Raw genomic sequence first — 25,548 nt, 5'->3', positions numbered from 1 at the left:
ATAAAGTCTTCATCTTCTTACTCACTGAAATTCCCAGTGCATTGTACTGTACCAACCCGTGGAGTCTCCCCTGGACACATTTAGTACATGAAGTCAGTTCTTCTGAAACTAATCTCCGCAATGTGATGGCTGCATTGCAACTCCAAAGAGCCCACATTGAATCCAAGTTATTCCAATCTTTTGCAATTTGTCCTTCTTAGACATCTGAAGCTACTAGGCTCTACTCATTTCATTATTTGTTTAAAACCATAACATGTTTTAGAATTGAAATGACCCTAGTTTCACCTCTCAAGGCAAAGGCTTAAAAAAAGAGTCTATGATTTTAGGGTAAACTTACAAAGAGGTAGAAAAGGAACATCTGTGTTCACAAATTCTTAACTTCTTTGCTTTCCATTTTATTTAACATAAATTCTCCCCACACACACCTCCCAGTTTTGGCCAGTGCTGCCCTTTCCTGCAGCTGCAGCAGTGAGATGCTGGCTTTCACACATCTGTGGTGCCAGTTCACCAGTTTGGCTCAGCTTCGCAAAACTGTACAAAGCATCAGTTACTTGTACTCTGTTGGCACCTTAATAACAGCGTGCTTATCAGTAATGAGGAGGCAGATTTTGCTCAAGTTGCTTGCACTGTACAGCACTCACTTGACTAGATACCTTAATTTCTAGTTGGTCTTGCAAAACTCATCACCAAACAATATCAGTACACTTTTTCCTTATTGCTCTCCATCTTCCATGCCATCTACCTGCATGAGGCATCTATGTCTCTAAAACCTATCAGGAGCTCACCAATTAAAGCCTAGAGTTGCTTATGAGCTACCATGTTTGACTTACTGAAGTAGCTTTAGACATGTTCAATGGCAAAAACTATGAGGTGCTCCAGACATGGATTTAGGCACCTGAAGAGTTATGTGAGCTCTTAGTGTGTGCAGAGATATCACTTTGTGTTCCCATTTCAGTATCCAGTCCTACGTTATTAAGCAGTATTGACTGGATAGCTACACAAGCCCCCCCAGCCCCTGCATTTGCCTTTATATCTCCATAGCTGTCAGATAACTGTGATGATCATTAAAAAGTCAACATTGAGCTATTAATAAGAGAATACCATAGCACAGGTGATGCCTGGCCAATCCAAACACAGCAATATCAGAGAAAAGGGCAACAACAGAGCAGGGCAAAATAAATCAAATTCTAGCAACTCTAATTAACTGCAGCCTCAGTGAAGCACAGCATGCAGCTGGAGTCTTCCTCCTCCATGCAGTAGAACAGCATCTTGTTTTGCAAGTGTAAGCATTGAGGGGTTTAGGCTCTTTTTTATTGAGATTATTTTGACTTGGAGAAATTACCTTGGGCAGTAGAAAATGCATATGGGCACCTGAACTGCAGCATGGACACTGCAAACAGCAGCCAAAACAGAAACACTGGCAAAAGTTAACAGGATGTAGGATTCAAATAAGAGAATTTTACTGTAATGTGTCATTGATAAAAGAGGTCTTTGGAGGACATTTGAGTAGCTCCTCTTCTTTACACAGGATATTGCTGTAGGCAGCAGCTGGCTCCAGAATGGAGCCCACTGGACCTGATCAGGCAAGGACAAAAATGGACATAAAATTTTGTTTCAAGATTCTTTGATTACTAAATCACACAAATTGAATAATCTAATTTCAATAGAAACAAAAATCTAGTTAAATGAGAAATCACTTAAAAAAAAGATTTGATGGATTAAATTAAAAGAGAACACTAGCCAATGCTGGAAATTGATTAAATGGTATAATGGAAGCTTAAGGTGATTGATACTGTGTATGGGGACAGGAGTTATTTTTCTTTCCTTTTTATTATTTATCAAACTGTTTATCATACCTTTATGTTAAAAAAAAAAAAAAAAAAAAAACCAAAAAGCTAGCAACCAAAGTTATTCGCCCTATTTCTCACAATTGAAATTCTCATTGTTTCAATTCCACAGTTTGGTGGCGTTGAAATTATTCAAGAGTATCTCATACAAAAAAAACTTTTTAAATTAGGAATAAATATATCCATAGCAATTAAATACACAGAATTTTCTGTACAGTCTTCACTAGTGCAAAACAAGAGAAGATATGTCTGATGTGAAAGGTCTCTTGTCAATTGACATGAGTTAGCTTTTAGCTGCTGTTATTTGCTGAAAGGGAACCCTGATTAATGAACAGCCCATGTACCTTCTGGTGTAATCAGCAACAGTGAGTGGATTAAATACACAGGACAGTAAAAATGGGGAACTGAAGTTACATGCCAAGGCTTGGCAACTTGTTTTATTTGTATTTCAGTGATTTAAAGACTAAACAAAAATATGTCATTCATAAAATTAATATTACAAGCCATCATTCTGTAGCAATATTATAGGTCACAGTTTATCACAAGATGGGAATTAAATGAAAGTAATTAAATAACTGCAGTGTCATAATTAACACAGTCTGGCCAAATGCTACTAGTGCATGTGTGTAAATATGGGGCGATTATGATAATGATTTAAAATTCAAACCAGTCTTATATCACATGATTATGGTTCTGACTTAGCAGAGAAAAAAAAATAATTTACCTTTATTTCATGTTATTTTAAGACCACGATCTCGATCAAGGGACAGTGGTGATGAAAATGAACCAATTCAGGAACGATTCTTCCGGCCTCATTTTCTGCAGGCTCCAGGAGACCTGACTGTTCAAGAAGGAAAACTATGTAGGATGGACTGCAAGGCAAGTGTCATGCAAAGGGTAGCAGGAGCCTTTTGATAACATCAGCTGACTCAAAAACCACATTGGTTTCTTTTCAAAGCAATTTTGCCTATTGGCAGTTTCGGTGCCTGTTAGCAGGGTAATTAATCTCATTGCTTATGAGTGAGTAAGTGGACAATAAAAGTTTCCCTTCCCTCCAATGAAAGTGCTTCAGGCAAATCTTAGAGCTCACAGTAAACTGATTTATAGAATTCAGCTACGCTGGGGTGTGGACGGAAGAAGCACACACTATAAAGACAATGTGTTTCTACATTTTAAGTCTTTTTACTTCTTGAGTTTTAAACCCCCTTTTAAAAGTTTTAAACAGTATAAACCTGATTTTTGTCTGCTGAGCAGAAATAATTCAGGCTTGGGTGACTTCTGTTTACTTTATGCTGACCTATTTGGAAGAAGCTGTTTGCTCTGAAGGAGTCCCCACAGCAAGTGGCGTAGCTTTCAAGAGTGCACAACTTGTCCACACAGACCAAGCATTAACTAGTGCAGGTGGTGCTGTCACTAGGGCATACCTCAGTGGAATGCAACTTCAGAGGTCAGTAGTTAGTCAGCTAACATCTTTTTGTCTGCAGTTTTTCCAATAAATTAATCTAGAAAGGAGTATCTTCTCATTCCACCTGAAGAGGAAACAATAAAAAAGACAAAAGGTGTCACCCTGCCTTTTGTTTTGCAATGTATTATTATTTAGCTTCTAGCCTATCTACACACTGATCTTTTTTCAGTCGCGCCCATAAGACATCATGGAATTTAGGGAGTTGGCCAGAAAGTTAAGTAAATGACTACAACTGACTCAATGTATATATCAGGACAGAATTAGATCTTTAAATCTTTTGGTACACTTGCAGTAGCAAACCAAACCAAACTTCCCTGAAGAAACAAGTCATGACTCCTCTAGTGTTTCACATGGCTAAAGCAATTTCCCACTGTTCTTTTTACACTCAAGGTTAGTGGATTACCAACTCCAGACTTAAGCTGGCAACTTAATGGCAGACCAATTCGCCCTGACAGCTCTCACAAAATGTTGGTGCGTGAGAACGGGGTGCACTCCTTGATCATAGAACCAGTCACATCCAGAGATGCTGGAATCTACACGTGCATTGCCAGCAATCGAGCTGGTGAAAATTCATTCAGCCTGGAGCTCACTGTTGCAGGTAACATCTTCATGCTAAGCTTTCAGCCTGAGCACTGCCAGGATAGCATGAAAAAAGCAAACATGAATGATGTCAAGTGACACACTGAGGGGTGGAGGGTAAAATAAGGAAACCTGGCAGTGACAGAAGTATGGTATATTTATAGGTGAGCTATTCATGTTATGTTGTGGCATAAGTTGTCTGGCATTTAAATGTCTGTGCACACAGTTAAGAAAAAGGGGCCGCTGGCCGTGGGCCACAAACCAGACTATTTCCCTGGATGTTTCTTTGTAATGACAATCTGTGCAGACCCATGTCTACCCCTGGGCAGCCAGTTGGAATGCCTTGTGCATTTCACAACACATCAGACTAATGCCAATGCAGACTTCTGGTAGAGCAGTTCTGTGTTCAGTTAAAAGTCCATGCTTTTGTGGAATATGGGGGACTTTTTACCAAGCATAGTGCAGCCAGTTTATCTAGTTGTCATGCTCTACATTTCAGTTATTTTAGGAAATACTCAGCTTTTTAGCACTCACTTTCCCCCCTATTAAAATAATGATGGGACTGTTTTCTTCAGAGGAACCAGGGCTGAGCTTCATGATTAATGAAGACAACACTTAGGTTTCCTGCCACTTAGGTCTTTCAGAATTGTTTTTGGCACACTGCTGAAAGAAAGGCTATGTTTTCACAGACAAATGTCAACATAACTGCAATCTTTATTTTCACAGCTAAGGAAGTACAAAAAGCACCTGTGTTTATAGAGAAGCTACAAAACACAGGTGTGACTGAGGGATTCCCAGTGCGACTGGAGTGTCGAATCTCAGGGGAGCCATCTCCTCAGATATTTTGGAAGAAAGAGAATGAGTCACTCACATACAACACTGACCGAGTGAGGTTAGACTGACTTAGAATTACCTCCCCATGTGTAACTTCAATGATGATTTATACTGTAAAACAAAAACCTAAAAGGTCACATGAACACTTTGTATAAAGGGCATCTTGTAAATATTAACTATTGATTGTAATAATTTATGACATTTACTCAAACTTACAGGCAGCCTAGTGGCTGAACCAGAAATAAAATGTTACTTGTTACATCGTTAGATTTATGCAACTACCTTTGCAGTCTAAGCAAGAGGAGAACGAGTTTTAATCTTCTTGAATCAAGACTACAGAAATTTGCTAGTGAAAATCAAGGTTCCAAAGGAACACTCTGTGCTTTTCAGCAGAAACTGATTCATAATTCTGTTGTACAGTTAAGCAACTAAGATTCCATGTTTTATATTTTTAGATCTTCCTTTAGTTTCTTTATCCTTTCCACAAAAAGTCTGGGTAAGATCTGGTGTTCCTGATACTCCAGATGTCTTAATCCATAATCATGAAAGAAAGGTTCTTTCATGTGTTTTTTCTTCTTAGTTTTCAATACAGGATATTAAATTGACAATTGTCATGCATACTCAAGGCTTTATTTTCTACTTGCTAAGTTCAGAGGAAGTTCCATTTTAATTAAAATTTTAATTAAAGTTAGACTATAATCAATCTGTAACTAAGATTGGGTCAGTTTATTTAAAATCACTTCCACTGCTTTGTGAATTAAATAGTAATTTTCTATTTTCTTTTGATTAGCATGCACCAGGATAACTACGGCTACATTTGCCTGCTTATTCAGGGAGCTACAAAGGAGGATGCTGGCTGGTACACTGTTTCAGCTAAGAATGAGGCTGGGATTGTGTCTTGCACTGCCAGGTTGGATGTTTACAGTAAGTGCCTTCAATTGTCATGATCATATTAATCCCCCCAAATGCAACAGTTCTATAAGTTTTGGGTTGTTGACAGAATGGTTTACATTGGTCTCTCTTTCTTTTGTTTATAGTTTCTCCTCAATAGTAAACATCCACTTCAAGACAACAAATGCTCTGTCAAAGTATATTTCACCATCTTTCAGACACCTAAATCAAAACAAGCTTGCATGCTTTCTAGTTTTGCTTTGTACATTAAATACAGCTACTTAACAACAGATAACGGCATGATCATATGATTTTTGTGGATCATTATTACTATTGTTTTGCTGGCACTTCCCTAACCTTTTGTATTCTTTTGTACATTAATCTGTAATACACCCATGACAGCACCAAAATTGTAGTAGATGTTTTTATGGCCTTCTGCTTAATTACTCAGTTTGTTCCAAAGCAGCCCCATACATAGTGAATGTTTTCTTAAAGAAGTATCTCTTACCAGTATTCTCATAGCAAGAATTAACTGGGAGGGGGAAGGGGAGAGACTGATAAAGGATGGTTTATGGTCGTGCAGGAAGTGGGAATTGTGAATAAGAGATTTGTTTCACCATTCTTCAGTATACAAGGGATGGCAATGGCAAGCAGATAATTTCCTTTTATATGCAACAACTAACCCTAGAACAGGCCTTTTACTATAATAGGAGTGCACAGAAACAACCTCCTTGCTGTCACCCTTCTCAGTGGCACAAGGAAATGTAGAAAACAATGCCAAAAAGTAGCACAGACTGTTGTATTTACTTACCACACTGGAAGGTGAAACTACATGCTGAGGAAAAAAAATAACAATGTGAAGAAATTAAACAAATTAACCTTTGATATAATCGTTTCCTGCTTCTCAGATATTACTATCTCCTTCACAAAGGGTTGACTGAGCATCTGGCACACTCAGGTGCACCGCTCAGGAAGGCTAACACTTTTTCTTTCCTTTTTAATTTATAGCTCAGTGGCAACAACCCCCTCAGCAGACCAAGCCAAAGAAGGTGCGGCCCTCAGCCAGCCGATACGCTGCTCTCTGTGACCAAGGACTAGACATCAAAGCAGCTTTCCAGCCAGAAGCAAACCCAGTCCACCTGACAATGCAGCCTGGCCTGGTAGAGAGCGATGATCTGTAGATTCAACTGCTGCTTCCATCATTTTCTTTCAAAGCAGAAACACTGAAAGCCATTGCCTTGACCAATGATACTCCTATGTCACTTTATGCAAGGGCAGACACCTTCATGTACAAAAGATAAACAACAAACACAGTAACCATATATTCCTTATTCATTATACCAAATTAGAAGAATAGATAGATTATTAATAGAAATGTACACATTGCACAACAAATCACATTCACCAGTTCCTTAACCTATGTTGCTTCATAACCCTTTTCCTATAGGCCAAAATGCATCAGAGAGAAAGATTTTTCACTACATACCTTCGTAAGCAGTAAGTAGATGCTACACAGTCTTAATGGTTCAAGATGCTTTCTTCAAGGGTTATCAACAGTTCTAAAATGGCTACACGCATTCTGACAGCTACGATGAACAAGTGCAATACTATAAGAATGAAATAGGAAGGGACAAGGAAAAGAAATGTAAGCAAATGCTGTATCTCTGCAAACTGCTTTCTATTCAACAATAAAAAGAAAATCTTTAAACGCTGTTAGTATGGACATCAACACCCTAAGTTTCAATTAATTTGTGTTTTTCCTTTTTGCCATCTTGGAGGAGGCTTATTTACAAGCATATATCAATGGCAGTCTAAGCAGCAAAACAAAGAGTTGACACATAGTAACAATCTACTCCAGATTACACATTGGTAACTAGATGGGAAAAAATGCTGATAGTATAAACCACTGCGTGAGATACTTCAAGGGGTGGGAGGGGGACTGGGCAAGAGGTTGAAACTCTCTGGATTTCTGGACAGTAGTGTGTAACCTTGTAATACTCCCATTTAAGATTCTGAAATTCTAAGGTGAGCTGAAAACTAGGGAGTGTATGTATGGAATGTTTGACTGTTTAAAGCTTGTGTAGTGTGTATGAGGATTTTAGAAATGAATAGTATGTGAAAAATTGATTGAAATTACAATATGGATTTAAGTGACAAGTATACACCACAGATGATAGGGTTGCAAATCTGAAGAAGTAGAAAATGAAGACAGGCAAAAAAACCCAATTTGCTTTTTGCTTTTACTCCTTAACATAACATGTCTCTGGTAGATTTTATTTTTTCCTTCTCCTGACTGCAGGCAAATGTCAACTCTTTTGAGGGGTAGAGTCTGTGCACATAGGTGAAAAGTCTGAAGGCTACTTACAGAATGCAAGGCAAATCCACCTGGAAGTGGAGCCCCACTTAAGTCACACCCGACTAGGTAGTATTAAATTAGAACGAAAGGAATTTCAGTTGAATGGGAGGGAGAGAGAATGGACGGAAAAATTACTAGGCCGGACAAGGAAAATAAGTGTTTGATGGTACGAGCTATGATAGTTTGCTAGGAAAGGAAAACACTGTATTCCTTATATGAAGCACATATATGGTATCTTTCATTATTTATAATAAAAGTGTTGAAATCTTTTATCTCAGTTCATTTATTCAGAAGTCTTGTACTTAGGGGTTTGTTTGTTTTTTTAAAAAATTTTGTAATTGTGTACACCATATATTGCATTACTGCTATACGTGTATTGCTTTGTAAGTACACGAAGTTTGTTTTGTTTTTTAGTGACTAATAAACTTTAGCACACAAGGTAGTACTATTCTGGTGCAGGATATGACTAGCAATGGGGATGGTTAATCTAGACTAACATCAGTCTGTCAGGTGGGAATAATCTGATTTTATTCTAGAAGTATGTCATATCTTTTGCCAAATTTTCCTCAACTGTGACATGCTAATTTACTTTTTTGTTTAGCTTCACTAGCATTATTTTGACACTTTTTATTTGTATTTATAAAAATGTATTATCATTACTTTGGACTGTTGTGCTGATATAATGTGGGTTTAGCATCAATAAATATTACACAAATAGAAAGTTTTCCTTCTGGTAAAGATTAATAACTGTTTCAGTACAAGCATTCAAGTGTAAGATTTGGAAATTTTAAATATTATGAATACAGATTAAATGAGGCCTATATGCAGCATATAAAAACCACTAGAATTTATCAGAATAGTCTGCTTGTGACCTGGAGTCTTGTTTGAACAGAACAGAGGAACATTACTCATAAATTCTGACAAACTTTTGCCAAATAGAACTAGAAGATACTTTTTTTTTTTAATAGTCTAGAAAATATGCAGATCTGTTTTGTATTTCTAATAATTGCAATATGTCATCACTTACAACTGATTCTAAGCAAAAGCCATGTTCTGAGCACTAGTAAATTCATTTAAGAGCCTAATAATAATAATATTCAGATAATATCAAAATTTAAAAAAAAAAAAACTGATTTACTTACAAAATCCTGACTATTCATGATTTTCTCCTTTTTTCAATGTGAAGATACCAGGAAAGATGCAACATTATCCATTTTTTATTTTGGGTTTACATTTCAAGCACTGATCACTGCGAGCAGGCTCATGTCAGCAATTAAGTGAGCAGTGATATTAACAGCAATACTGCAACTGAAGTTCAGTGTCTGCTCACACTACGTTTGGCTTTGGCTTTGGCTTGGGGACTAAAAAACTGAGACTTGTTGAAGATGAGGTCATCATCACTTTTTGCCTCTGTATATATGTACAGACACACTTTAGTAGTAAATCACATCTCTAAGCAGCAACATTGTTTTTATGAAAACATTCAGCTGTGCTGTTACTTAGTTACCGGGAATGTTTGGGCTTACAAAGTCAGAGATAGAAGCGTGGCATAAGCAAGTTAACTTCTCAAGCCAAAAAGCAAAAATTCTTGGAAGCATCAAAGTAATTTTCAGAAGCTTAATCTCATTCCACATAGTCCAAAGATAGACAGTATGACCTGAGAGCGTACTTCTGTCATTTTTTAAGACTAAAAAAAAATGAGTCTTGACTTTTTGCAAGACTTCCAGTTTAGGTACTTAAAATTATTTAGGAAACTGATTAGTCCAAGAACATTCATAGCAATCAGAGACTCAATGCAACAACCATCAGGATGACCACAGAAACCTCTGTCAAGAACAGCAACAGTGAGGTGCAAAATTCCGCATGCATGAAGGTTGTTTCAGCTGGTGGTGTACCTTAGCACACAGTGCCTTTATCCTACAGTTTTAAGGCAACAGCAACCATTAGTTAACAAGCAAAATTTCCTTCCATCACAGTTAACTGGCAGTTGGGGATAAAAACCAGTCCAGCTTGAAACCCCAGCTTATAGATCATTGTTTCTTTCTGTATCACCACTTGCAAGGTCTATTTTAATTTACTTAGGATGTATGCTAAGAAATGCCTTGATCCTCCACATCTGGACCACTACATCCTCACCTCTGCAAGTAGCCCAAAACAGATTTCATACACAAGTACTTCATTATCCAACATGCCAGGATGCTGAGGGGATGAACTGCATGCTCTGACTGCATGACCCAGCTGCCAAACCCACACTGTGCACTACAGGTAAATTCATGCATAGACTAGAAATGCCTGCTTGGATTATGTATGTTGGCTAATTCACTCCCTCACCATTCAAATGTACATGCAAGGGGTAGAATTTACTGACATTTATCTCATACTCCTGACCTAAAAGAAACAGTCTTCCCTCTGCACAGATTTTCTGTTTGAACAGAAATATGAGCAAATGAAACACATCAGATGGAAACACATCAGATGGAAACACAGTTCCTGCCCCAAGGAATTTACAGTGTATTCCAGACAGTACACAGTATTCTTTGACTTGTCTTAAACCTTGCAACTCCAAACTCAAAATTAAGCCATTTTGCATTCTTTAACAGAAGTGATTAAAACATAAAATTATCTTATACTGCACTGCATCTCTATTAAAACTGTGTTTGGAACATGATCTCAGTCCTGTCTAGAGTAAAAAAGCCAGACTACAAGCAGCAGTACCTGTACAGCAATGATTTCAGCAGCCACACAGATGGAGATGAACTCCGGTTCAACACCACCTAGAAGGAGAAATTTTGTGCTTTATAAAACTGCAGTGTAACAGGTAACCCTGGGGTCTGGCCAAGTCTTGTAACTGCTATCACTTTCTAGTTCTGTAGCTGCATAAGTGGCCCTTGCACAGAATTATTACAACACCTACAGAAGGAGCTCTACAAATCTCATCACACCAAATGGATTACAGTAGGACTTTTCTCCTGTGTGTTTAACAAAACAGTTTCAGGGAAACATATTGACAAGCTTTTTTGGACAACTCTTGATTCAGACATCATAGAGTATTTGTACAGAACTGAGGCTACAAAACCCAGACTGCCAAACAGGACCTTTCTGAGCTACTGTAAAAGGTGCTGAAAAGAAGATAAGACTGTCTATAGAACAGGAACTGCATCTCTAATCTACTGCAAATTAAGGACCTCTCCTATGTTGGTATCCTGAAAATTATGATGAACTATAAAATTACAATTGCTCTCTGTTCTATACGTGCATTCCAACAACAGAGCTACAAGAGCCTGCAAAGAATGGATGCAGTTCCAGTCTGCTGCTGGCAGGGACATCTCACCATCAAAAATCATACATGCACACTAAATGACAGCTAAACAAAACACAAGAAATTACTATATTCCTTCTTTTCTCTGAAGTTTCAGGAAGTTTGCCGTAGAAAATTACCAACTATCTGAAAAACTAAGATAAAAGGTCATATTGAGAGGATCAGAATTAAAACACTGCAACTGAGAAGTTTTAGCAGGTCATTGGCATCCAGGTGTTGACAATACAGCCTCCAGCACAGAGCTGGAATATGTAGTTTAGTGCATTCAGCATTAGAAATACAGAGCTGAGAGATCTGCAACTCAGAATTCACAAAACATCAAACTGCTTCACTAACAAGCTTCAGCAATACCATATAATCACTTTGCAGTTATTCTTAAACAAACTGTTCAAAACTGCAAACCCATCAGCATGCTACACATGCAAGGGCACCTCACTACCACCAGCCAGCAGCCTGGGAAATGTTGAGGAACACCCACACAACTCCATTTGTTCAGTGACACCTGCCCCCCCATGCTCCCACTGACACTGCCCCAATGTGTGGTATTATATAATGATACCAAGGAAGCTTTGGTGGCTTCTACTTGGGAGTTGCCTCACTGCATTTGATACAGACATATCCAAACTGGCAGGTTTGTTATATACCATGAACTAAACATATCCCAGACCTTAACAGATATGAGCTGTTAATATATAAAATAAAACCATAAAAATACCAGACCAGTTGTGACTATAGTCATATTGATCCAAAGATGTCTGACAAGGTACAGGTAGCATTTTTTTTTTACTAATATATGTATCTACAGCAAAAAGAAGCCTTTAACCTATGATCTGAAATTGAACACAACGTGTGTGTGAAAATCAAATATAACTTGGGACTTAGCAGAGTTCTTACTTCTTCAGGCACTAAGCACACCCAATGACTTCACAACTACACTTGACCTGTCTTTTAAAACACTGATTAACTGAAACAAGTGGGTGCACCTGGCCTTGAAGGGTTCATTTTCCATTTGCTTTACTTAAATGAACTACACTGTTCTTCAAAAAAAAAAAAAAAAAAGTCATATAATTGCAACACATAATATACATTTCAGGGTAATTTCAACCTCACACTGTGCAACACATGAAAGTAGGAAAACCTGTCTTACAGCAATAAACAATCATTACAATGTATGTTTTAACTAATATAACAAAATTATTTTGTAGGCTGAGATTAAGAATTCCATTTCCTATCCAAATTTCACTGATTTCAGTATGAAATACTTTCCATCTTTAAAAGCCTTACAACCCCCTGCAGCTCAGGATATATGGAACAGGATTTTACAAAACGAGTAACAGGGATGCCAGCCATCAGCTTTGCATCTGCACAGGCAACTCCACTTCCCTAAAACAATGCAGGCTTACTCAGCAAGTCAATACCAATACAATAATGCCTTAGGATAGACTGCCCCCAGGAGGCCACAGTGAAATCTCTTTCATGGGATACAACCCTCACTCACCCAGCATGCATGAACTCAGCCAACACTATACTTCAGTTACCACAGTCTGCAAAAGCTGCTCCCCACCAGAGCTCCTCCTTACAGCTGCAATATTTTTTAAAAATCCCAAATCAAAACCACCTCATGAGCATTTAATGTGTCCTGCTACAAACTTTTACTGACAATAATCACAGAATTACAGATGGCTTGGGTTAGAAGGATTAAAGATCATCTAGTTCCAAACCCCCTGTCATGGGCAGGGACACCTCCCACTAGACCAGGTTGCTCAGAGCCCATCCAGCCCATCAATTGCAACAGATGCCTCAAGAGCAAGAAGACTGTTTGTGTTAGACAGTGAGCTCACTACAGAAAATTCTACATTACAAACATACTTCTGAAGAGATAAGCAGAAGTAAGGCTCCACAATGTCCTACCTAGGACAAAAGATGAACAAGAGTAATCCATCATCTTCCCAAACATTAGAAAAATACAGAGAAGAGAATACAAAACAATTAACTTTCTAGGTCTACAATGTGCTTCAACTAAACCCCAGAGCATGCAAATCACACTACCTATGAACTTTGAACTGAATCAAACTCAAAGCCAACAGAAGAGCAATTTTAGGTTTCCTACCTTGGCAGTGAAAAGGCAGGTCATAGAAATTAGTAAATACTACAGTACACAACTTTCTTTTAGCAAGGATATCCTCTCTGAAGCAGGAACTCAGTTGAGTAAAAACTCAAAGCAATCATTATGGGTGAGTCAGAAAGAGGGTTGCTCTGTAAGAGGACTGCATGCTGAATTAAATGACAGCTGCAAAAGCAGCCACCTTCAAAACCTGCCTTGATGGTCTCTTTAGAAATTCTGTTGTGGTAGTGAAAGGCCATGTACAAACCAGTGAGATGGGGTGGGGCAGGAGAAAAGATGTGGAATAAAACACAGAGTAAGTTAAAGACCAGATTTGCACTACAGCCTTCTTTAAATGCTCCCAAGACTAGGTGGATGAGGTGAAGCTTCAATGCATGCCTAAAAAAAATGTAGGAAGAGGACTGCAGATTCTTTAGAAACTGCAGTATCATGGAGTAGTGGGAATCCATAAAATACTCTATTCTTAGAGAGAATAAAAAGGCAAAAAGATGCTGGTATTTAAGAGATTTTAGGAGAGTTTTAAGCAACATAGAAGGTGAGGAAACATCAGATGGATAAGAGCACATTCTCTCACTTCCATTAGGAATGGAAACACAGAAACTATACCTAATATGATAGTGCACAAGTTTTCAAAATTCAATTGAGTAATCATCATAAGTCAGACAAGTGCAGTCTGACTCACAAACACCCATATTCAAAAAACCCTAAACATTTATACACAGCTTGGCATAAATGCCAGCAGCACAAGATGTAAAGCCCAAATGTCTGCTTTTAATCAAAGACAGTGACAAAACAGACATACCAGAAATATGATGGAAGTAAGATAAAAAAGATATTGATACAAAATGTATAGAAGAGTCATAGAAATAGATATCAATATATAAAATCATCCAACCAAACACAGATTGAATTTCCAAACCTAGCAAGGTAAACTCTGTTATTAGATGATATTGGTACTCACACCATTAAGGTGGATATGTATAGCCACAGCTATGATATCTGAGACGTCTAAGGCCAGCAATGTAACTGTGATGACAGACAGCAGTCATGAGAACGTTGGATAAATGTCACACTGCAGAGGCCAAGATCACTTTTTTAATATATTCTTGTTTGTGCAACTGATCAGGGCCATCTCAACTCTGGCTGTGGTCACCCCAACTGTACACAGCCTGACCCAAAATGCTACTTTCAAATAGCGATTTTTCTTAATGGTGACTTTTATTTCTGCATTTATTTCCCTTTTATTTCTATTGACCAAGGTCATTAAAAAAGACAGAAGTCCACTACCGCAGACTTCCATAAAAAGAAGCAACATAAAATAAGAAAATATTAAAATTAAGCCAAAAAGACGAGTCAAAATTAAGATGCAGCCCAGTAACAACACTAAGATTGAATGTACTGAACTTCAGTACAACAATTTTAAATACACACATCAAATTAAACTTATTTTTGTGGAAAGGGGGAATCCTAGCATGTAAACATCAACCTTTGTAAAACCAGCAGTTTTGCTTTAGGAGTCAAATGGAATCAGTCACTGAATGTAACATTTACAGCCAGACAGGGTGCAGAGGAACAATCTGCAAAAGTGCTTTGGCATCTCAGGAACAGGAACTATGCCTGAAGGCGGCAAGTAGATGATCAAAGTAAAAAGCAAAGTGTTCAGGGAAGAAAAACCCATTGAGGAAGAAAATCCCCAGACTCTAAACAAATCCCTATGGTCAGTTTTTGGTACCTTGCAGGAACTCAAGGAGAACTTCTATAGGCACCTCGTTGAAGGTTTTACTCCTTCCTTTACAATGGGAGAGGTTACAGAGGAAAGAGTGACAAAGGGGAAAGACGGGGCTTTCACTCCCCAATTCTAAAAGAAACCAAGTAACTGCAGTGTCAAACTTCTGAGTGAAACCTGCCTCAAGTGACCGGAAGCTGTAAACATTACAGCAAGTTCTTGTGATTTTAGTGGGTAGAAGGAATCACTTGTTTTTTAAGTAGAGATTCCTGAGGGATCCAGGGAATTAAAGCCTAAACATATTTTTCTGTACACAGCAAAGTGCCACAAATTGTTCTAAAGCCAAAAAAGCAACAGGATAAACATACAGAGTTGCTTTTGCAAAGGAAAGTCATGTTTGATAAACACTTTAAGAGTTCTTCTAAAGAAGAACTTAAAAGAGATGAGAGTATGGACATCTAATAATGGTGCATACTTGAAATTCTAAAAGGCATCTGACACATTCTCTTGCCAAAAACTATTAAAGATGCTGTGCAGCCAAAAGAAGTTGTCCTATCAGTACATTGTTTAAAGATAGAAGACAAAGGGTATGAATCAGCAGATGTTCTCCCCTAAGGATGTGCAGTGCCAATGAAACACCACAGTTCTCCTGTTGGGGCAGGCAAAGTACAACCTATTTCTAAGGGTTCTGAGACAGCAGTTTCTGAATGCCACAGTGTATTCCAGTAACACTAAGTTAGTCAAAGTAATAAATGGATAAAGGAATTAAGAAACTGCAGAACCATATCACTGAGGAAACAGGTGCTAAAACTAGCAAACCAAACTCACTGTAGATATTTGAGAACAATTCATGCTGGAAAAAAAAAAAAAAAATTCTGACTTTTGTACATATATATTGAAATGAACTCCAAATTGACCATTAATTATTTGGGACTGAATTATTGTTCTGAAAATATAAGTGTAAAGGTTAGGAAAAAGCAAAACGCCAAAGCATCATTTTTGGAAACAATATAAACAAAACATAAAACAATTTAATTTTTTAAAATAAAACTGAGTGAGTTCTGCAAGAAGTTCTACCTGGTGCTCCTTCCTTGAGAAACTGGAAGAGTAAAGCAAAGTTCAACAAAGACAATTTAAGATACAAAAGAGCTCTCCAGCAACAAGCAATTAAAAGAAATATGAGTCTTCAGTACGAAACAAAAACAACTAAGGCAGACAGGATAAGATAGAGGTCTACAAATTTAAAAGCAAAACAGAGAGAGCACCAGAGGGCTGTTTTTAATGCCTGCAGGCCTCAACCAGAGCTACCCACTGGTGGGTTCAAATATCTCAGTCACAAACTGCTGGAGGTACTAGAGTCTTCTAAGGAGACACACACCTTATCTGTTACCTACCCTGCGCATCCCCTCCTTCCCCTAAGACACCACACCAGGCCAGACAGAACCAGGATTATGTTAACCACTTTTCTGTTCTAATTTACCACTTCAAAGAAAAGGGGGCAAAAGCTTTTTAGAAGTATGATTTAAAGCTAGCAACACTTCAGTCTGGCCCTACGGCAACAGCAATAATAAAAACATAGTATGTACCAGAACTTTTTAAAGAAATTACTCTGTGACATGCTGAGATTCTTCTGACAGCATTATTTCAGGTTTTAATTGCAAATGTAAACTAAAAATTCCATTGCTAATAACTTATTTAACAGCTCCCTGACCCAAAAAAACCAAACTGACAAAACAACAACAACAACAACAAAAAAAAAAAAGGGTAATAATAATTTGGGTCTGAACTTAGTAAAAGAGAATTATTTCTCATTTCTTAGGTTTAGCCTTTGCTCAAGACAGGTCACACAGGGTTTTTTTATAAAATACCAAGGATGGGTATGGGCAGCAGCCAAGTCACTGACATGTTCTACTTGACTAGTGAAAATGTACCAGCTGTCCTTCCTCACCTTCAGTGCCTTTGGAAAAAATTCACATTATCTCTGGCCAACTCCTTCTATCAAGGAAAAAGATAATTAGCAATTATATTATTGATACAAAGACACATATGACACATAACAGCGATAACAGGAAGATAAGGACTCCCAAGTGAGTAGCACAATGAACTGTAAAATCTCCTGATCAGACAAGTACTCCTTGTATTATTTCTCAATACATACCTGCAAGAAGCTTGAACATGCACTGTTGTCTGGCACAAAGACAAATTTTCTCAGCTGCACAAATGAAGAAAATCTTAAACTTTAAAGACTCAGTTATCATCAGTGAGATCTCTTCTTTCTGTATTGTGGTGTGTGCCAAGATGGAAAGTAATTTCAAAAGCTGAATCAACATCTGGATCATGATGCAATGAACACCAGAGCTAAGAAGTGAAGGTCCTGAACCACATTCATAGTTTTCTTCAGAGATAATAAAAACATCAATTATCAAAAATTATTTGAGCTCAACAGAAAAGCCTGAGGTCAAACATTTGGTAAGTTTTCAGCAAGACAGGAACACTCAGAATCATTTACAGCACAATAATTACTCTGCTTCAAAAGTTGCTTTGAATAAAATAAACGGCTATTTTATTGACTATACATACATATGAGAGAGCATCAACTTAACAGCTGAACTGAGTGTTCATGAAGATACAGAGCAAAACACAAAACACCCTGACTTTGTGCTCTAGAAGTGATACATGTTCTAAACATCTACTGAGTCCTTGCAAAGTGTCTTACAGAGCAAGGTCTGCAGCCATAGTGTTCAGCAGTGCATGTGCAGCCCAAGCTGAGACTATGAGAGGATTAGTAGCTCCAGTGCTGCAGCAATCCTTCAACAGGAACATGCAAGAGCCCCAGGATTGAGTGAGTGCTGTACATACATTCAGGAATGGAACAGAGTAGGCTTTGTCTTTATAAAAACACATTGCATATAATTAAAGCTTCTAAAGGCAGCTCAGGTATGCTGAAGATCTAGAAGTTCCTAGCTTTGTAGTGTTAGGTACAAACAAACAAAGCTCGAAGGAAACTCCTTGCTACTTTGTAGGGACTAAATGATAAGAATGCAAAACTATGCAGTTCACAATCTTTGCCCTACTTTGCCCTACTTGAAAAACTTGATGTAGTCATACCTGCCACCCAATAAACATGTCTCTGCACTTTATTATCCTTTCTGTAACATGATAATTCAAATAAAATCTCATCCTACCCCAAATTAGCAAGCAGGACTTTATAAAAATACAGTGCTTTAAAAACATATCAGCACATTATTAAAGCTATCACCGTATCAAAACCAGATCTTTTTCAAATTGTTTCATACACAGACTTTGTAATACCAAACAGACTCTTTCAGGCAGCGAAACACATATGTTGCACTTCACTGCTGCTGAATTTCTCCTCTGAATAAATAAGACCAAGTCAATTATGTACATCAATCATCAAACGATTTCCAACCCTCTCCCTTTATTTAGTATATATTTATATATTACCATCATGACATTAAAGCAGTCATTTATTCAAGGTAGTACTTAGGTCATAAGCTGCAAGCCTCCATCTACAACCAGAACACTCCCTGTAACATATGAGGATTCTAGAAGAAAGGCAACAGCTTGTGCAACTTCATGAGGCTCTCCAAATCTTCCAAGGAGAATTGCTTTCTTCAACTGATCTTCTTCCAAATGAGCTGTCATCTCTGTGTGAATGAAGCCTAAGAGCAGAGAGATATATGAAGAGTTACCTAACCTTTGACTAAATTTATCTAGTGGATTTCCCACTGAATCTTACAAAGTGAAGTCTATTACCAAGATTTAGCACCAGCTACCATTCTTCAAAGTCTCTCAAAGCAGCCCACATTACCTGATGGCCACAACCACTTTTTTACCTAACCAATAAAATATCTTTCATTTTTGGAAGGAGTGATGCAATAATTAAAATGCAGAGATCTATAGAAGTCCATTAAAAAAAAAAACCCAAACCCAAACAACCAAACAAGAAAGGGTAAGTGAAATTCAATCAAAAAACTTTATTTAGTATCATTTTTCTGAAACACAAAATGTACTTATTTCACCAAAATGTTCTCAATTAAAATATGAGCACAAAATATCTGGCATAAACCCTCTCAGATTTTAAAGTGTTTGCATTCCGTTTTAGAACTGATGTCACTGCTTGCATAGATTCTATTAGAGCACTCATTTGAAGAATATTTATTGATATTTTTGAAGGAACTTTTCTAAAATTTTCCATTATCTGAGATTTGGCTTTCCCACTGCTGCACAACTCTACACACAAGCTGCAGCTTTATAAGGAGCTGATCTTACCTGCTTTCTAGCTGCCATCAAGAAGGGAAAGCTTCCCTTTTGCTTTCTACTGTAATACTCTGCCCCTTTATGATGGCTGTGGATGAGCTGCTCAACTCACTAAAGAATAAAAGTATTCTTCCTGCCTAGTTCACAAGCTGAACAGTTTCATGTAGAATTCTGAAAGGCATCAGAGGTAGTAGAAGGTGAGCAGCAGTGTACACAGTTATTGGTGGAAAATTCAGAAAATACAGAAGGGATTTTTCCTTAAGGGTGGCAGTGTGCTTGAACTAGATCATCTTATGAAATCACAGCCTTTACTCACAGAAATAGCTTTGAGGACTCCCTCATTTTACTACAGGGAGACAGGGGTGCTTTTATGACAGCTTTCTCATGGTCTGTCATGTTTCCCTAATAACAAACAAGCATTCTCTAGCTAGAGACAAGGGTAGCTCCGTGTCTCTCATTAGATCTACTCCTTCCATCTCCAAGGACAGCAAGTTTTGAAGGAGGCCAAAAGGAAGAACAAAAATACATTTACTATGCAATAATTGATAGAGGACTAGGTAGACTCACTCTTCCAAATTTCTCAAGTGTTCCCTTAAAAAGACTGAAGGTTTTCTAAAAGAATGTACTACGCATTAAACAAACAAACAAGAGATATTAAAAATATTTACTTACAAACTGAAGAAAATAATAGAAATTAGTCTTAAGTTACTTACAGAGTACAAGAAATATCCACAGTCTTAATGAATTGCAACAAGTCAAGGATGCAGGCATTCCTCAAAAACTAACCTGGAGCAACAACGTTGACTCGAATTTGCTTTTTTGCTACTTCTTTAGCAAGAGAGCGTGAAAATCCAACTAATCCTGCTTTGGTAGCACTATACACACTTTGACCAGAGTTGCCTTTAAGTCCTACAACACTCCCTAAAATACAGAAACATCAAAGAGAGGATTAAATGGGTTAACTTGAAACACTGTACTAGCTTTATCATTTTAGTTTTAAACCTGGAATGAAAAATGAGATCACAAGAAAAGAGTAAAATATGCATGACTTTATGCACTTTAGCCTGCTAGGATAAGCAAATCTCCCAACTAGCTGTGATTTTTGTACAATTCGTGTATCTATGCTGACCAACAGGCACCAGGAGAGTAAAATGAACTCTTTTCTAAAAAAAAGTATCTTTGCCCAGATTAAATAAATCTGGGCAAGGATAAAAAGAAAGAAAGACACTGACTGAACCTATCAATTCTTAGCTAATTTGACAGCAGCTGGTATATGTAGATATTGAAAGAACTGGTTAAGAATAGCAAAGTTTCTTTTTTCAGTAAAATATAAACCCAGAGGTGTTTATTACTGAAAAAAAGCTATCTAGAAGTTGCTGAAATTACACAAAAAATAAGCATTCATAAAGAAATGTTAAATATAGAATGTCTAAATACAAGGAAAAGGAAAACAAGTAAATGGTAACACACAATGTAATATGTTACACCTGCTAAACATTTCTAGAAGACTAGTACACAGAACGCCACTGGCTTACAGAAGCAACTTACCTATATTGACAATAGCACCTCCCTGCTGTTGAATCATGACCTTTACAGCAGCCTTGCATGTCAACATTGTTCCCAAAAGGTTAGTGTGAATCTGGGCTATCATATCTTCAGTCTTGGTTCTCAGTAGCAAACCATCCCTGACAAACAAACCAAAAAAACCCTAAGAATTCACTAAACACCCCCCTGATCATGTTTACTCATAAAAAATGACTGTTGGACAGAATATTTTTAATGGGGGTGTATGTGGTTCCAAACATTCAAGCATCCAAAATGGCAACACTGCAAGAACCACACATAGCAAAAAACAAATTAGCCATGCTTCTGGACACAGCCTCCTTTGCAGAGTGGTATCAAACACTGTTTTGGACCATTCTGGGGGAAAAAAATGGAAGAAAGAATAGAGGGGGAAGTCAAACTCAGAATGCAGAAACTACAGTGAAAGCTGTATCATCTGTTAGCGGTTTACTGCCATCAGGAACAAAATATTGGCAAGCACTTAATATTGTTTTCAGATGTGCTCATTAACAGCACCCTTACTAAGCACAAAGGCCAGAGCACCTCACAGAGAGCTGCCTTCATCTAGAATTACCTTTACTCTTGTAAGGAGTAACCAACCTGTTGATCCCAGCTGCATTAACCAAGTAGTTAATAGGACCCAAATTCCTCTGCATCTCCTCAAAAGTTTTTTGGACTTCTTGTTCACTGGATACATCACAGCTAAGTGCCAGATGTCCTGCTGTATTGAAATGTATATAAAATCACAATAAAAGCTGTATTTAATTCATAAACCTTCTTCAGAATGTATCAACACAGTTGCAAAACGGATGTTGAACTAGTTATAATTTAAGGAACCTATTTAATCCCCAGGCAATTAAATAAAGACTATTTTCAAGTATTGTATTCGATAGTTATGTGATAATTCGTTGGTTTATATTTTCTGCCTTTTGAAGTCAGAAGTTCAGCATGAGCAGACTGGTCACAGTTCTGGCTTGTTCAGGAGCTGAGGATGACTCAATTCACACCACCTCTATTGTGATCCCAAACAATTCCATTCATCTTAAAATTCCAACCATGCAGATAAAAAAAGGTAATCTACTTTTTCAACTATTGCAAAAACACAATCGTACCAATATAGCTGTTTTTAAATATTTCTCAGCCTTTATTTTCCTTTCCATCTAGTTAAACAAGGAGGGGTTTTTAACGACTCGGTGTTTTCACAAGTCACCCTAGCACGGAGCAGTGAGGAGATAGGTGCACAGCAGCATACGTACCACCAAGGCTACGGGCAGTGCTCTGGGCCACGTCCAGATTCCTAGCAACGATGGCCAGGCGGCAGCCCTTCTGCGCCAGGAGCTCTGCCACAGCTTTGCCTATCCCACGGGATCCTCCAAAAACAGCACAGACCTTGCCCATCTTCAAAATAATTCATAAATTGCAAATAAACCATCAACTTCATGTCCAGTAGAGCAAGACATTAACTGCTGTTCTTGTAAACATCATAGCCTTTACCTGTTTGTAGCAGTTTGTAACAGCGGGTTACAAAATTAATGATTTGGGTTTTATTCATTCATTTGTACTCATTTTTTATTAAAAATAAACAGCTGAACTAAATTAGACACCACTTCTACAATTGAAAGTTAATTCTTAAATATTTCTGAACCAATAAAAAAAATTAAAATCACGCACATAATCTAGCATCCCAATACTAGAGTCACGGTAACTCTTACTCAATTGATGAATTATTTGATTTATGTACCTAAAGGCCATAATGTATTGTTCAGCTGCTCATTCAAAGCTGATGCACTGGTTGTAATTATATTGTTCTTGCAACCACTATTACTGTGCTGAAGTAATTTCGCCTCAAGGTCTCACTCCATCCAAAGTATCTGTGCTGGACACTGCAGTGCAAATGTTACTGAGTATGATTGGAAACTACTGTATTTGCACTGGTTTAATACTGTCAGACTGTGTTTTACCACTAGCCTGGGGTTTTTTGTTTCTGCTTTTGAGGGAAGAAAAAAAGCTTTATAAAATAGGAAATTATTCTGAAGTAGCTAGCTTTGATGTTTAGAATGGAGTACACAAAGGAAGTACTTCTGTAGAATGATCTTTTATCCCGCAAGCTCTAGAAATCGGCTGTTTTGGGATTTCCTGAGGAGACAGAGACAGAATCCAAGCAATAACAATGAACCCTTTTTCCATACATTTGAATAAGTCCTTTTTGAACCCAATTATACTGCCTTCATCCCGAGGCAACGAGTTTTATTATTTGTGGGTAAGTACTTCCTTTTGCTCTTAATTTGCTTTCTGATTAGATAATTCTATGCATTTCTTCTCACACCTTCCCCTCACTGTTTCACTCTCCACCTGTATCCTCTTTCAGGTCGATTCAGTTAGTCCTACACATATGGAAGCTATTCAATACCTCACTAAAGAGTGTCCCAGACCTTACCGAGGTCTATTAAACCCTTCTGGATGAATGCCAATCACAAAAGCACATGGTACTAAGCGCACCAGGCCACGACCAACTCCTACAGCGGCACGATAACTTTGGTCTCCTGCGACACTCCCAACGAGCACAAACTCTGTCCTTTCCCCCGAGTATTCACACCTGCCTGAAACCAACCTTCCCTGCCAAGTTCTCCGAGCAGACACAACCCCCCGTGCATCAGCCAGGCATTCACAAGCGGGCCGAACCCCGGGCCCCCACGGCGCTCGGCTGCCAGCACAAGGAGGGCAATTTAAACAAGGGCGAGCCGGAGCCGTGCCCGAGCTCCTTCCCTCCCCAGCCCGAGCTCCCGGGGCGGGCGCAGGCGGAGCCCTCAGCGCGGGCAGCGGGAAGCGCGGAGCGGCCGCGGGGACGCGCACGGACAGCGCGGAGCGGCCGCCGCTCCCGCGGCGGCCGCTCCGCGCTGTCCGTGCGCGTCCCCGCGGCCGCTCCGCGTTGTCTGTGGGCGTCCCCGCGGCCGCTCCGCGTTGTCTGTGGGCGTCCCCGCGGCCGCTCCGCGTTGTCTGTGCGCGTCCCCGCGGCCGCTCCGCGCTGTCCGTGCGCGTCCCCCCGCCCCGGGCACAGGAGCAGAACGCGCTCCGGTACCTCCGGCTCGCTGCCGCCACGGAGCGCGCTTCCCCCGCGGGCAGGCCGGTGCCGCAGCGCAGGCGTCACGGCGAGACGTCACCGCCAGGGGGCGGGCCCGGCGGAGCTCGGCCCTGCGCTCGCACGGCCGGCCCTGCGCTTGTCGCCCTGAGCGAAAGCGGGCTTCGTGTATAGGTACAAACAATTGGATGCATCGGGGTTTTGTTCCTCTCATTTTCATGTATCCTTGCCCCAAAATCCCAAGGATCTCGTGTGAGGCATCGCTGTACCAGAAGAGTTGAGTTCTAATCGCGCTAAGGTGCATAAGCCCAAAATACAGAAGCATCTGTGGGAGCTCCTGTTCAGGAGCCAAAGCAAACTTCATGATATGCAATTAAACTAACATTGAAATCTATTCAGTTATAACAGTAATGCTTCAGTTTACAGTTATGCCCGATGATGTGCTGAAGGGGTTTCTCTGTACTCTTAATTAAGTCACACACACTGAGTAAATTTTACCCCCTAAGGAATACTAATCAAACCTATGACAATTTTGTACACAAGTACACTTCAGATGGATTTGAGAAAATTTGTTGTTGTTATTATTAATTATTATTACTTCCCACAGAGTAATATGCTGAAATCCTGGAGTTTCTATGAGCAAGCATACAGTTCTTGCTTTTGACTTGAAAGGTGTTTTTCAGAATTTCAGATTATGCATGTTTCTGGGGAGAAAAGCATTTAACATTGGTTCTATGCCTGTGGGATTCTTCTTCCACAGATTATTATTTACACATAGAAAAAGCAGATTTAGGCATTGGCTAACAGGTGAACGTCTGTAAGAAAAATAAAATTTTGAAGAAAAGCTATTATGAGAATTAGTTTCTTTTAGCAAGCATATTTAGATGCAAGCGGCTCTTTTCAAAAGAACTAATGAGATTTTGTGATAAAATGACATTTCAGATCATGCCATATTCTGAAAGCTTGGAGGTCCCAGTGATAAATCAGAAAAGGCACTGACAGATGAGACTGTGACTCAGAATAGTCTCTAACCAAACCTTCTGGTACCTAGCATAATTAGGGACCAGGATAGCTTTTTCTTCAAGTGAAGCTTATAAAGAAAAGTAACACAATGCAAAAAAAATGGTCCTTAGTGATGTTTTCTGAAGATGTGTATACTACAGAGAAAATAAAACCTGCCTGCTGCTGTCCTTATACAGTATGATGCTCATAGTTAAGTGAAAAAAAAATATAAGTAATTATGACTTTACCTTATTTCTGACCTGTGTCCTTGTCCATACAGCTGACCTACCCTTCTAAGAAAGATAAAGAAAGACTAATCTGTCCTGTACTGTTACTATTTTGCTGACGCGGAGTAAGCATGAGCTTAGTGTGGGGGTTTTAAAGTGTGTTGCAGTTGACAAAGTTAAATATTATTTTCAAAAGTTTAGACAAGATTCTGTTTAATTCCTGTTCATTAATTTAATGTTTAAAACCAGATGTA

General features: G+C 38.7%; 2 protein-coding genes and 1 long non-coding RNA gene across 5 annotated transcripts in view; 1 reads left to right on the top strand and 2 right to left on the bottom strand.

The window, feature by feature from the left end:
- PALLD (palladin, cytoskeletal associated protein) overlaps positions 1-8,693 on the top strand; it is a 186,221-nt gene extending 177,528 nt beyond the window's left edge. Inside the window, exons 18-22 of the mRNA XM_021555592.2 lie at positions 2,594-2,726; positions 3,703-3,910; positions 4,618-4,783; positions 5,516-5,649; positions 6,625-8,693. Of these exons, the coding sequence (XP_021411267.2) occupies positions 2,594-2,726; positions 3,703-3,910; positions 4,618-4,783; positions 5,516-5,649; positions 6,625-6,797 (814 nt within the window). The 3' untranslated portion in view covers positions 6,798-8,693. The remainder of the gene's footprint in view (positions 1-2,593; positions 2,727-3,702; positions 3,911-4,617; positions 4,784-5,515; positions 5,650-6,624) is intronic.
- LOC110484732 (uncharacterized) lies at positions 1,290-3,583 on the bottom strand. Its single transcript, XR_002467801.3, has 3 exons — positions 3,272-3,583; positions 2,572-2,688; positions 1,290-1,575 (listed from the first exon to the last, which is right to left on the bottom strand). It is a non-coding gene; the product is annotated as an uncharacterized LOC110484732 (long non-coding RNA).
- An 8,985-nt stretch (positions 8,694-17,678) lies between the features above and the next one.
- Positions 17,679-24,129, bottom strand: CBR4 (carbonyl reductase 4). Of its 3 annotated transcripts, none has more exons than XM_021524778.2 (6): positions 24,066-24,129; positions 22,243-22,384; positions 21,587-21,707; positions 20,972-21,108; positions 20,210-20,344; positions 17,679-18,825 (listed from the first exon to the last, which is right to left on the bottom strand). In XM_021524778.2, the coding sequence occupies exons 2-6, from the start codon at positions 22,382-22,384 to the stop codon at positions 18,647-18,649; spliced, it is 714 nt and encodes a 237-aa protein (XP_021380453.1). In that variant the 5' UTR covers positions 24,066-24,129; the 3' UTR covers positions 17,679-18,646. The 3 variants fall into 3 exon arrangements, with proteins under 3 accessions (XP_021380453.1, XP_021380468.1, XP_021380460.1); XM_021524793.2 differs by having other exon boundaries at positions 21,587-21,704; XM_021524785.2 differs by having other exon boundaries at positions 22,243-22,480; positions 24,066-24,103.
- Between the last annotated feature and the right edge of the window lie 1,419 nt (positions 24,130-25,548).

Source organism: Lonchura striata, chromosome 4 (assembly GCF_046129695.1).
Source record: "Lonchura striata isolate bLonStr1 chromosome 4, bLonStr1.mat, whole genome shotgun sequence".
In the NCBI taxonomy this organism is placed as follows: domain Eukaryota; kingdom Metazoa; phylum Chordata; class Aves; order Passeriformes; family Estrildidae; genus Lonchura; species Lonchura striata.
The sequence above is the reverse complement of the archived record's forward strand: the minus strand, read 5'-3'. Positions and strand labels throughout refer to the sequence as shown.

Coding starts and splice junctions, on each gene's coding strand:
- CBR4 (XM_021524778.2), bottom strand. CDS start 22,384: ATGGGCAAGGTCTGTGCTGTTTTTGGAGGATCCCGTGGGATAGGCAAA. Junction 21,708..22,242: donor CACTGCCCGTAGCCTTGGTG/GTACGTATGCTG, acceptor ATTTCAATACAG/CAGGACATCTGGCACTTAGC. Junction 18,826..20,209: donor AGTCAACGTTGTTGCTCCAG/GTTAGTTTTTGA, acceptor CTCTGCTCTTAG/GCTTCATTCACACAGAGATG.